The sequence below is a fragment of the Sebastes umbrosus genome, chromosome 20 (genome assembly GCF_015220745.1).
Source record: "Sebastes umbrosus isolate fSebUmb1 chromosome 20, fSebUmb1.pri, whole genome shotgun sequence".
NCBI classification, from domain to species: domain Eukaryota; kingdom Metazoa; phylum Chordata; class Actinopteri; order Perciformes; family Sebastidae; genus Sebastes; species Sebastes umbrosus.
The window spans coordinates 18,303,265-18,317,197 of NC_051288.1; the positions used below are offsets into that span (position 1 = coordinate 18,303,265).

Below are 13,933 nucleotides of genomic sequence, written 5' to 3' on the forward strand. Positions count from 1 at the left end.
AAAATGCAAAATCAAACACAATATTATGAGTCTAAACTTGATAAATTACTCCAGAAATAACAACACTTTTCAATGACCCTCCATCTCGTTGCTGATCTGGTTGTCGTCTTTGATGTCCATCGAGCCAAGCAGAGAGTCTAATCTGTCTCAGAGGCTTCGGAGCAGCGGATGGGAGAGAGGTTAAGAGCTGGTTTACCAACGCCGCATGGCGACTCACTCCTGTGATATCGCAGGCCGCCACTCTTAACACTTCAAAGGCTGGACGGACTTCTGAAGAAGCGCTGGCCTTTTGACTGCTGGCAAGGTCAGCTGGTGCCTGTGTCTTCCCACACATCTGCACGGTATCACAGCTGCAGGCCACAGCGGCTACACTGTGCAACCCCCATCCCCCCATCCCACCACGATCCCACGCCCACCGTAACTCATTGGGATTGTCTGCTGTCCATATGGGAGAAGTTTGGTCCTCAATTTGTCTTATTATTAATGAACATCACCTCTGATTAATGGTCAAACCTGCCTTTTCCAGTAAACGAATGGCTTGTTTAACCCCAAAACAGAAGGGTAACATCAAAGGACAGTGATTAAAGGTAAACGTTGGGTTTTTACATCTCACTGTGTGTCAGACACTTTTTAAATTGTCAAAGCTCTCACATCTGGTCCTTCAAGCATAACTGCTGACCACATGTCTTCTCTGCACGACAGGGAAATGATAGATGTCACCAGTTATATTAAAATGGCCTCTGTGTCCCCCTGGAAGTCTGGTCAACATCAGTGCAGCATTTGAAAGTTGAGAGAGACTTCAGACTCTCTGCAGCCACACAGAAACTTGGATTCCCCATTGTGAACGCCTTCTTTATTTTTATTCTAATGATTTCATTTGATGGTTTAATTTTTTTTTTCTCAAAATACACAGTTTACAAGAGGGAATGTATTCCAGTACCCTCTCTATTCATGTTCTACAGTCGATACAACAGCTTTTATAAAAAAGTTTTTAAATTTGAGTATAGATTTAGCTGCCTATTGATGAGCAGGCTGTTCTCATACACCGTTCGTAGCTACATAATATTCCACAAAATCAATTTGATGAAACTTTGAGTGTGAGGCACACACTCGTCACTGATTATGGTATAAAAGCATGGTAATATTAACACGCTCTGATGTGTCCTATTCTCTCCAGTGCTCTGAGATGATGACAGGTGTGTGATCCTCCGTTCAATAACCTTTGGAGGCGGAGATAAGAGGTTGAGGTCTTCCTATAATTGCATGCCGGCCAGAGAGAAGGAAGGCTGCATGGTGTTGTTGTCAGAATAAGCCAGTGATCCGTAAAAGCCCCAGCAGAGCTCTGATAATTAGAGCCTTTCCACCTCGACACTCCCAAGATACGATTTCCTCGCTGCAGAAATCAAATGAGAGGATGCTTAGAATTAACCACTGTGATTACAGAGTGAAATGAGAGTTTATTTTCCATTTGGGATGTTCAATCAAACTGCAGCGAATGTAATGTCAGAGTTCATTTCAATATTAATCATACGACATTAAATCATTCGCAACTGGAAATGGTTTGAATTTATTCATCAATTTATAACATTCCTGGTAATTTCGATGTGAAATATTGTGTAAAGGAGAGAACATAAAGATGTATTAATTATATTTTTGTCTCCAGACCTACTATAGATGTTCCGGTATACTACACTGTTGAAAAACTGTGATATATATATATATAAAATAAATGATAAAAGTACAGGCAGCCATCAAATTATAGTAAATAAATAAAATGACATGCAATAAACTCTATAAATACAGAGCATGTTTTACAGTCAAAATTAATTAAATTACAGTATATTATTGTTGATAAATGTTCATTAAACCATGGGAAAACAGCTATATTATGTTAAAAAATACATTAAAAACACCAACCTTGTTTACATGTTGGTTAAAACATCTAATTTTGTATTTAATTTATTTCATTTTACTTTTATAATTTTTGTTCACTTTTAATTTAAATATAATATTTTATATATTATTTGTATATTTTTTATGCATTCATTTCAGTTTACTTTTTATATGTACTACTGTCCATCTGTGGTATTAGTTTGGCCGCTAAAATACTGATACTACTTTCTTTTATGTGTGTGTAATTTCAAAATAAAGCGTTACGAACTGCATTGAACTGTATGAAAGGCGCTATACAAATTAAGCTTGACTGATTGATTGATTGATGTGTGCACATGAGCAATTAAACAATTCCAATTTGTGCAAACATAATCTTTATTTAATAAGTGTATAAAAAACTAAATGACACACCAAAAGGTCACTGAGTCCACAAGTTTTTTTTAAAGGAACAAAAATTGTACAAGTGCAGGTAATGAAGCTTTTGTAATGGTTTACATAACTGTGTTACATAAGTTCATAAGTATGTACATAATGACAGTCATGGCCATTCCTCATAATGGTTAAAATTAGATGCTTCGTCAAATTCCCCATCTGTAACTCATATTTCAATTTTCTTTTATTTAAAAAAATAAGTTCTTAATACATTCTGTCGGTATGGTTGATATCACAGGGGGAATGACGGTAGATGTCTTAATAATATAATATGAACTGAAAAAGAGGGATCATAAACATAAACTTGACAGAATACAGTGGATATGAAGAAAAGTTGAGAACAGTGAACACAGAGAGAGCTTATGCCTGGGGACGAAACCAAACAAAACAAAATACAAACAAAGCATCCCGTTTTAAATTAATCCACATTTTTAATCTTCAAACACTGATTCCGCTGACAGCGCTCGGGAGGAATTTGACAGAGGTCCAAACCCGGGCTTGGAGTTGACCCCGGTCTGATCAGGGCAGATGTTTGTTATTAATTCTTCCTCGTACAGTCATTATGTTCCCAGGCGTCTCTCTCTGGACCTGCGAGCTTGGAGCGGCCTGACGGGCAATCTGATTGGCTGCTTGTTGAATTTTTCCATTATTTCTTTGATTCGTGACAGGTTGGTGCGGCCGATGATGAAGTCGCAGCTGGTGGCGCCCATCTCGTAGCCCACCTCGCACTTCTTGCTGGTGAGGCTGTAGCCCTCGGCCCTGGCTGTTACTCTGTACTCTCCGGGGTTCAGCAAGCGCCAGTAATCGCCATCAGCAGCTGAAAACATAGAAAACAATAATTTCGGCACTTTTTGCATGCACGTGGTGATTGTTGTGTCGGGGTATTGCATGCTCAAACCAGGCGGCTTCCGGTTCAGAAAAGTGAAGCCAATGCTGAAGTGCCTTAAACTTGCATTCTTTCTAACAGCCAGCAGGGGGCGACTCCTCTGGTTGCAAAAAATAATTCAGTTTGTATAGAAGTTTATGAAAAAATGAGCCTACTTCTCACATGATTTATTACCTCAGTAAACATTGTAAACATGAGTTTATGGTCTCAATCGCTAGTTTCAAGTCTTCTTCAATACAGCATGATGTTCATTTAGTAAATTATGGTCCCCTTTGGGGCGTGGCTACCTTGTGATTGACAGGTTGCTACCACGGCGTTGTCCGGTCTGGGAGTTGTCCGTGTTTTCGTCTTACAACTTTAACCTTTTCACAGTTCATGAAAGTTAATTGTAACATTTTGGTCGCCTAAAAATGTCTTACTCAGCGTTCGGTTGTACTTAGCTCCACCCTCTCCTGTCACTTCTGGTTGCAAAAACCCTCTGTCTGAAACGCTCCGTTTTAGCGACCCGAAAAAGCCCAAATCTGACTCGCTTGTTGAATCACATGTTTTCCGATCTAGGCAGCCCACAAAATAACTGACTGGGTCGTCTTATTTCCCAGTTTTATGAGTTGGTAAACACTCCAGATACCCAAAAGTATTTGCACAAGTTTTTCATGATGTCCCCTTTAAATCTATATCTGTTGAATGTAAATAATATAACAAAAAGATAGAAATTATGAATAATTGATGGATTATGATTATTCAAATGGGCAGTTATGTTGTTGGCCCAACCATTAGCAATACCATGTAAACATTGTATTTATATTAAATCCCAACAAGCATAACAGTAACAGATGCACATTATTTGTGCAACAGCAGCAATATGCAAATCTTGTCCTAGAAAGCTGAATTTAAAGAGCCTGCTAAGCAGTGGCAAAAAGCAAGCATTCATCTAAATCCTGAAATAAAAGTTGGAGAGATCTTTGTGTTCTACTTTTGAGACGGGAGGCGTTCTATATTCCTATTTAGGTATTTAAAAATAGCTCCGCTTTGTCATGTTGGATTTTCTTGGTTTCTCTCCGCTGAGCGCTGCCTTTATGTGACCTGGGAACACGAGTGTGCTCGTGGTGTATTCTCAGCCTTTGACACTCGCACAAAAAACGACAGTACACCCACCTGACACGTCTGAACGACCACCGAGACAAATGAAATATGACAGCAGGTCTGTCTCTGCTGCTGATCTGCAGTCGATCCAAACAGTTACATCTGCGCTCACATTCAGACGGCAGAAGGAAATCTAATTGTTTCCTGGAATGCTTCAATATAAAATGCTTATGAGCTAATGAATACTCAGTCTGGCAAAACATCTTTCAGATATGGATGTGCATGAGTAGCATACAGGCTGTCTGTCCTGCTTTTACAGTTGATTCATCCAGATGGGAGAACAACTGCTTAGCAAATGTCTGTTTTTGAGGGTTCATACAGCTCCAAAGCAAATTCAAAGCAGCTGAAAAGGTACAATTTTAAAAATAAATAGCCCTAAAATCTTTTGCAACTGAGAGGTTAAACAGTGGCTCACACTTAGTTCCAGGAATAATAATGGTTAATGTCCTTTTGGACATTCGATTTCATGCTCCAAGTACAAAACTACTTTGGCTTTGACTGCTGCATTTTTCAGGCATCAGCAGAGATTGCCTCGAGGACGCACAATCAATAGTCAAATTCAGAGCAGGAGGCTTGGACGACGCCGGCTATGACTGTGAATTGAGTCAGACTCCAACCTGCTTCAGCTGCTTTTGTTTATGCTGTTTATTCCATGTAACACTGGAATACTAACTTACTGTAAGACTGAGTCATTCCTGAGGAATAATGTGAAGAGACAGTCGAGTCAGAGCGCCCCTGAGGTAGCTTCTCTCTGCTGCTTTGATTGCAAAAGCAACAATTTCAGAGATGAAAGGGGGAAAATATCCACATCAAATGAACCATTAATAGCTTAAATCCTACATAAGAATCATGTGAAATGTACCTGTGCGAATATCGAGGCTGATGCCTTCCACAGAGATGATAGCGTTGGCTATTCCGCGACCTTGCAGGTCCCTCACCACACCTTTGATTCCACGATGCACCTGCACATGAAAAGCATGCAGCCATGTGTGAATCCTGCCATCAAAATCTACTTCATAATTCAATACGATGTATATTACATGATGAGATGACATCATGCATAATGTATGATCTTCAGTTTGCAGCATGTTTTAATATATTTTCTCCTCATCCAGCTTCAATATTTAAATAAAAGATGTGTCCCAACATGGGTCCACATCACTAGAGAGAATATAACATAACAGGACAACGAGTCTTCTCAAAGTTCGGCTTAGAATGCAGACTTATTTTGACTTTGTAACCCTCAGTACGCTTGGCTTTCACCGCAAATTTCAGAAAGGGTTTAAATCTTACCACAACATCCATCTATCTAAATAGATGACAGTTAAAATGTGTAGACTATGTGATCGTACGGTATTGATACAGCATTTTTTAGTAAATGCTTTAGTAAAAAGAATAACAGGAACAAATAGATAGGGCTACCGTATTCCTAAAATAACTCCAAGACAATAAAAAGCATGTGTTTATGTGGCTCGCTTGCGTGCGCGCAGGTTTTCTTGTGTGATTTGCAGGAGCTACTTTGTACAATACCTGCTCCATGAAGACAAGCAGAGACTCGCGATTGTTCTCCCACTCCTCAGGCAGTTCGCTCTCATGAGGGAATTTGTCACAGCCCACGTACATCGACAACTCAAAGCAGTTGGTGTGCAAGTAACTGAAATCGTTCATACCTGCCGAGAAAGAGAAACACACTGTATCTGTAGGCCAGCATCAACTTAGGGCAGCATTTTACACAGTTATTGGTTTAGAAGTTGTGGTGGTATTATTATTTTTTTTAGGCCTGTCAAAGTTAACACGATAACACACTAATTTCTTCAACGCATTAACGTACATTTTTAGGTTGTAGCGGTAAAGCTAGAGAGAAGATACTGGTATCATATTAAACTACAAAACAAAGGAATCTATCTGTACCAACCATGTCATACTAGCTTGTCACGAAAGAGGCTAAATAATGCTCCAAACTTACACTAAATTTTGGCGAGGAAAAACTGTCATGGCCATTTTCAAAGGGGTCCCTTGACCTCTGACCTCTAGATATGTGAATGAAAATGGGTTCTATGGGTACCCACGAGTCTCCCCTTTACAGACATGCCCACTTTATGATAATCACATGCAGTTTGGGGCAAGTCATAGTCAAGTCAGCACACTGACACACTGACAGCTGTTGTTGCCTGTTGGGCTTCAGTTTGCCATGTTATGATTTTGAGCATATTTATTTACGCTAAAGGGTTTCTGTACATTATTTGTCATTGTTTTGTGTTGTTAATTGATTTCCAATAATAAATATATACATACATTTGCATAAAGCAAGCATATTTGCCGACCACTTGACAAATATTCCTTTTAAGGTACATTTTTAACAGAAAAAAATGTGATTGATTTGCGATTAATCGCGATTATTATAGTATTAAATAGATAGTAAAAAATAAATAAATAAGAAATATAAAAAATATAAAAAAATATAATAAATTTAAAATAAAATCTAAAATAAAAAAATAAATAAATTAATAAAATAAATTCACAAACCAGATTCCCAGCACCTACTTATACAGAGTGCATACGCTCTGTGTGTTTAAGGCACGTTGACAAAAGAGTAAATAAAAGAGAATATAAAAACGTTGTGGTGTTAATTAAGAGTGAAATGGATTTCACTTTTGCCTTTTCTTTGTTTGTTTGCCTTTGAATCCTTACACGACGCTTCAAACTAAAAACCTGGGGGCTTTGAAACCGCCAAAGGGGGTTCAGCACTGAATATGCAGATGTGGGCTAAACAAAGCTACGGCTCAAAGGATCAGAGCTGAAGCAGAGAAATCCTGCATAACACGGATACTGACTGCCAGCTGCAGTGTGCCAGGACGCTCCGTTGATGGTGCCGTCCTCCTTGGCGAAGTCTTCAGTGTGGCAGACCCTTCGGTTGGCGGCGGTCATCAGGCGGTGGGTGGACGCGTAGGAGAAGGCCAGCCAGCGGAAGACGTGGTCATCCGGGGTGGGGGTCGGCTCCCTGCCAACCCCTTGGCCTCGAGTTTTGTCGTAAGGGAAGGTCACCACCAGCTCCCCTCCCTGGATATTACCGCCCAGCACAAAGGGCATCTTCTCCATCCATGCTACCAGAGCCCGCGTCTCCACGGCAACCTGTAGTGGTGGACACAGGAGAAGGGGAGGATAATGTAATTCCTCCAATCATCTCAGTACTCTGATTGCTAAATTAACTCCCTCCCTGGAAACAATTTCACTTCCGGCGTGCTCTCAAGAGGGAGTGATAAAGCTGTTCACACACTAAACAAATTTTATTGATTCTGAAACACATTTATTGATAGAAAAAAAGCAGCTGCTGTTTGAACTCTTATTAAACCCAGCCCTCCTTATCTCTGGTGGGGGCCGGTCATTGAGGCAAGCGAGGTTAGTTTTCACAGCTTCCTGTGCACAGATGGGGATCCCAGCTCTGCAGCAGCTACTCTGGAGGTTTTGGTGTGACTCACTCGTGGCTCTCAGTAACGTCAGAACACTAGTGAGGATGAGCTTTTAATAGCTCAATGGGTCTATTTTAGCTCACAGCCTCTTCGTCACAAACGAATCCGCTTCTCCCAAAATAGACAGCATTGGTATGCCCACGAGGCTGCTGTACCCTTTTCAAGAAGCAGACGATTTATTTGTTAAACTGGAGGAGGTGCAGGATAAGGACATGGAGTCATAATTTGTCTAGGTCGACGGAGATTTCTTTAGTCGATTAGTTGTTTTTTTATGTTTCTTTCATGCTGAATGACTTATTTCCATGAAACTTATGAGCACATTTCTGGTAAACACAAGATTTAAAGTGGTGATTCTTTGTGGGGAAGCTCAGGTTTACAGATCTGTCGATTAAATCAGCTAGTCGATCAGTCGTAAATCGTAAAATCGTTTGAATGTTTGTCGACTAAGAATTTCTTTGGTCGAGGACAGCCCTGCCTGTAGGTGAAATCACTGGAAACTGAATGGCAATCACATTATTAAAGATGAAGTTGCAGCCTGTAGATTTTGGGCACAAATGTGTCTTTTCTATAAACCGTAATCTGAAAATTACCAGCCCCTTCTCATTCCCAGGGCATTAAATGCGTCCGTCAGCGTTCGGTATCGCCACACAAGGCACCCTTTAGCGCCAGTTTGAAACACACTGGGCGTTCCATTAACTATAATGTTAACCACGGCAACAGTAAACACTCTGAGAAAGTGCGCCAGGTGGTGACGTAGTTTAAAGAGCGAAAGAGACACACCGGGCGGGCAGGATTGGAGGTGGATGGGCCCAACAAACACAAGGCTTTCATCCAGGACACTGCTGTTCGTGTCCCGTGTGTCAAGTTACAATCAGCTGTTTGTTCATGTCCTGTGTTCACAACGTTCAGTTTAATTTTCACTGCACAAACGTAGTAGCTTTAAGCCCAATCATGTATTTCTTTCCTAGACCTTACTATGGTGTTTTTGTTGCCTAATCCCAAAGTGACACCAAGGGGCGTATGTGATGAGTTGGGATGAGAACGTGTTGAAATGACATACATTTACCTGAAGGGATGGGGAAATATACACATTGAATAAGTTTAAAATACCATACAACAGTCAATCAGACTCACTGAGGCGTTTTTGGACAGGTACCACTCCGGGATGGGCACATGGTGGTTGAACATTTTGCGAGGGATCCACTTCTTGGCCTCGGCCTCCCACAGGATGGAGTTGAGGTCGGGGAAGTTGTGGTGGATGTCTATTCCGTCGGTGCTCCATCGACCCAGAGACCAGCCACTGAGCTCTGAACCCTGCAGCAAAAGAACAAGAACAAGAAACTAAATGTGATGGGGAAAGTCAGAGAAAATGATATTAGTTATTCGTGGTGACAACAGTTCTGTGATTGCAGATGGAGCCCTGTAACACGGTTCAGATGGCTTGATGGGAAGTGTGGAGTTAGTTATCATCGCACTTTGCCTCCCTGTCAACGCGGCTCATCTAAAAAAAGCTGCTAAACTGAGTAGAGTCGGGTGTTTATTCTGAGTGGGTGCAGCACAACTAGTGACCCTTTTACAGTAGACAGAGTCATTTAATTCAGTGTACATTTTCAAAATAAAGCTTAAAGGTTCTCTAGATGATATTCAGAGCTACCTGAGCAGAGAATGAAGTCGCTTTCCCTCCGTGTGTGTTGTAATCTGAGCTTCTCTTTGCTTTGTTTATATCGCCGGGCCGGCCACTCATGCTTTTAGTGCATGTTCATGCATGCGAGTGTGCCCCACTGGCTATCTCACGGCCATGTTGCTATGTTGAGAGCCATGCGGAGGCAATAGAAATGCCCCCAATCTCACATTTAGCACCTCTAGTGAAACTTTAATCATTGCATCAGCATTATTATTATTATTATTATTATTATTATTATAGAATTGTATTTTATTATTATTAATATTTATTGTATTTTTTTTGTTGTGTCTGTATTTGTTCTTGTTTTGTAGTTTTATTTTGTAGTGGTATGTATTAATTTTAATTATTAATCTTAATTGTAGGTCTTTGTATTGTATAATTTTATGACTGTTGAAAATGGGGAAAAAATATTGAAAATAAGAAATGTGATTATTTTAGCTGAAAAACAAAAAAACAGGCCTGTTGACTTTCCTTTTATATATATTCCACATAGTGTCGAATAGTCTCATCTCATGTACATGCAAATTTCAGTACAAGCTAACACGGCACCATTAACTTTTGTAAAACAAAGCGTTACAGTAAATACAGTGCATTTACACATCAGGTCACCGAATTACCTGATGTCATTGACGTTAATGAAGCAAAGCACTGTCAGATTTGTCTTTATCTATTTGTGTTTCATAACTATTGGGCATATAATCCTGCAAGCGTGCAGCTGATTTAAAACCACAGCCAACAAGATGTGTTTTAGAGGCAGAACAGGCGGTCCATGTTCACTCACATACAACACATGCATTGTTCATATATTCCACCAGGTCATTCAAACCAATTTTCCAGCACGCACCACATGTGCTCTTATCAGGAGAAGTCTTGCCACCAGATACGGTGGTGTTGTTTTCAACCAGAGGCCAGCGTGTGATGTGTGAGGTCACTAATGGCCGTCTTGCAGACCTACCACTTCAAAGGCTTTCTCGTACCCATCGGGGTTGACAGATGGCAACAGGTGGATCCTGGTCTCCTCCACCAAGTGACGTATCCGCTCGTTGCCGGACAGATACTCCAGACACATGAACTGCATCAGCAGGAGGAGCAGCTCTCGTCCCAGCACCTCGTTACCATGGGAACCCGCTGTGTAACGAAACTCTGGTTCACCTGGTCAACAGGTTTATACAAAGGGAGAGATGGGAGATTAAATATACAATCACTGCAACTACATGACACAGAGGAAAACACTCTGGGGAACACAGTGTGACATCTCTCATGTCATTATTATTGGACATTAAATCACATTCTGTTGCCTTAAATATACTCACCAACTTCATGCTCTCCTGGTTTGTCAGAAATCTCTATGGCGTACAGCTTGAGGCCGCTCTGGCTCTTTCCTATGTTATAGATCCGGGTGATGTTGGGACACATTTCATTCACCACCTTCATAAGCTGTGGAAGGCAAATAATGAAGCATCAGCTCTTGATAAATTAGATACAAGTTTTTGTATTTAACTGCTGGACATTTGTAGTAAGGAATATTTAATGTTATAGAGAAACACAATGTTTTCGGGGGCTTTAAGAACATTTTGTTGCAAATACTTTCAAACACTTTTATTTAAAGGCCCTGAAAACTTATTTTCTCAATGAGCCTCTCAGTATGAATAATGGAGTCTTACATGAACACACAATTATATGCCAAAGTTTGAACAGTTTGGGTTATTTTTCATGAGAGATATCTGCATTTCTTTTTTTTCTATTTGCTCTCCTCACTAGTTTTAAGGGGGCAAGCTTTTTCAAAAGTCCCCTGTAATTTTATTATGTTTTTTTATTTGTATTATTTGTATTATATAGTTTACTTACTGTTACGTTTCTCTATTAGATATGTTATAAGTGATGATTACATTATCAGAATTGTCTATTTGTAAAATGAAATGTTATAGATTAGATTTAATTGAAAAAATAAATTAAGGGGGCGGGACTCATTTAGGAAAAGATGATGTCACATACTTCAATGGACCAATCAGAATTTAGCAACATTTGAATCAGAATCTGATGACAGTTGGCGGGTTGCTTGGTTACAGTCAATCAAATTCTGATTAAATAATACATAAAAATGTTGTTTTTTTTATTTTGACTGTTGCTTATTAGTCATGAATATTAGATTTTATAGAAAAATACAACTGTATATAAGAAGTGGGCATAGTCACCATGACGTCACACATTGGTTTGTTGAAGACTAATTTGGAGGCTTGAGTTTAGCATTTTCGCTGTCAACATGTTGGTTTTTGGCAACCATAAGTGACACGAGAGGGTGGAGCAAAGTACAACCGAACGCTGAATAAGACATTTTTATGCGACCAAAATGTTACAATTAACTTTCATGAACTGAAAACACACTGTGAAACGGTTAAAGTTGTAAGAGGAAAACACGGACAACACCCAGACCGGACAACTCCGTGGTAGCGACCTGTCAATCACAAGGTAGTCACGCCCTAAAGCATCCCCTGCTTTATGGTCTATTTGACTCTATATGGGACCATAATTTACTAAATGAACATCATGCTGTACTGAAGAAGACTTGAAACTAGCAATTGAGACCATAAACTCATGTTTACAATGTTTACTGAGGTAATAAATCAAGAGAGAAGTAGGCTTATTTTCTCATAGACTTCTATATAATCAGACTTCTTTTTGCAACCAGAGGAGTCGCCCCCTGCTGGCTATTAGAAATAATGCAAGTTAAAGGCACTTCAGCATTGGCTTCACTTTTCAGACTCGGAGGTATTTTTACATTGTGGTATTGTTACTAAAAATGCTGGGTACTTGTAGCCTCAAAATAATACAAATTAATCTCAATGTAACTGGAGATTTCAAAACCAATATCAGCAGTGCTGTGTCACAGACCATATTTAATAACACTCTAGCCGGTGGAAGGAGGGGCTGCTGTGTGGAAAATCAGTCAAGCTAATTATGAAGACAGGCTTGTGGAGGAGCTGATTAAAATAGCAACAACTATCATTTACCCATGTGGGCATGATGAGTGGAGACACAAAGAGGAAGTGCAGCAGGATAAAGACTAACAAGCTGTTAAGAAATCTGTGTTTACTCGCTCTTCCAGCTGATGCAGAAGTCATTAACCAGTTCAGGAGTGATGGGCTTTTTAATTAAGTCCGGAGTTGATCCTTGACTTTTCTAACCAAGTAAATCATTAAACAAACATCTGGTTCTGTAAAGCAAAGGGTTACAAGTCGGAGATATTCTTCGCTCCCGGTTTAATAAAGCGCAGTATTCCCTTGATGTGCCAGGGTAATGACTAGGTAATACACCATCTTCCTCTTTGAAGAATGTGGAAAATATTCTTTCTTTCCACCTATTTTATAACGTCTTTCAACTGTCCACGCTCTGACAATATCCGTATCCCCGCGGCTACTACACTTCAATCAGTCGTGATCTAAGAAAAGGACAGTCCTTAAGCAGTAAGAGAGATATCTTCTCCCTCCTCTCATGGGGCATGTACTTTATTTGAGAAGCCACAATGGGCAATTTCCGTTTTGAGGTTGTGGCACAGAACTATTTAAACTGCTGTGGAGAGATACGGTACGATCAAGTACCTGCACGGAGAAAAGAAATGTCAGGAGTGAAAAGGCTTTAGGAGGCGAGTTTTAAAAATAGTCCTTTTCTTTGTGAAGGTCTATTGAGGTTGGACACCCCTGTGTGACACACATTAGCCTCGAAGGTACAAAAAAGAAAACCAGTCCATTTAATTCACTCTCAGGCTGTCACACCAGAAGAAAAAAAACAGCCTAATAATGAGCCATACGTTCAGAGCATTAAAAGTCTCATTGTGGGTCATAACAGCAGTTTGGGACACCTGTAGACGAGCTGCTACATTACAGACGATTGCGATTCCCAGCACTTGTACCTTCACAAGCACTCACAGTGTAAGCTGTGACAAATACAGCTGTCCTCCTTCTCAGTACAAACAGACTACTGTTCATGACAACTATATGAATAAGTAATGACACAGCCCAGGAGATGCTTAATGCATTTTTATGTGCCTGGCAGCTCCGGCTCACTTCATTTGTTAGTGTTGCCGCACACTTTGTTCTTTGCAGAGGACACAACATGTCCGGCGTTGGCTCTCATGCAGTTACACAAGATGTTTTATTGCTCTGGTGTCTTTGAATAAGCGGGGCAGATGATATCTGTTGTTTTTCTCTTTCACTGTGACTCACCTGCCTCATTTCTTTGTAGCTGTGGTGTCTGAAGTCCAAGTCGTCTGTTGTTATGACTTCATTGCGTCTGTGGTAATAATTATTTGGATCTGTGGGGAGTCAGAAAGAGTTATTTTTATTTGCAATGAAGGAAATTAATGATCGTGTCAGGTGTGTCGAGACTATAAACGCTGAGCACCTGCCCTCTTCCCTCCAGTTTAGC

At 40.2% G+C, this 13,933-nt stretch overlaps 1 protein-coding gene across 1 annotated transcript in view; it reads right to left on the bottom strand.

Annotated features, from left to right (window-relative positions):
* Window positions 1-2,512: 2,512 nt before the first annotated feature.
* cpxm2 (carboxypeptidase X (M14 family), member 2) overlaps window positions 2,513-13,933 on the bottom strand; it is a 29,433-nt gene continuing 18,012 nt past the window's right edge. Inside the window, exons 7-14 of the mRNA XM_037753876.1 lie at window positions 13,732-13,820; window positions 10,822-10,945; window positions 10,464-10,660; window positions 8,959-9,138; window positions 7,189-7,486; window positions 5,885-6,024; window positions 5,217-5,316; window positions 2,513-3,142 (exon numbers count right to left, since the gene is read on the bottom strand). Of these exons, the coding sequence (XP_037609804.1) occupies window positions 2,886-3,142; window positions 5,217-5,316; window positions 5,885-6,024; window positions 7,189-7,486; window positions 8,959-9,138; window positions 10,464-10,660; window positions 10,822-10,945; window positions 13,732-13,820 (1,385 nt within the window). The 3' untranslated portion in view covers window positions 2,513-2,885. The remainder of the gene's footprint in view (window positions 3,143-5,216; window positions 5,317-5,884; window positions 6,025-7,188; window positions 7,487-8,958; window positions 9,139-10,463; window positions 10,661-10,821; window positions 10,946-13,731; window positions 13,821-13,933) is intronic.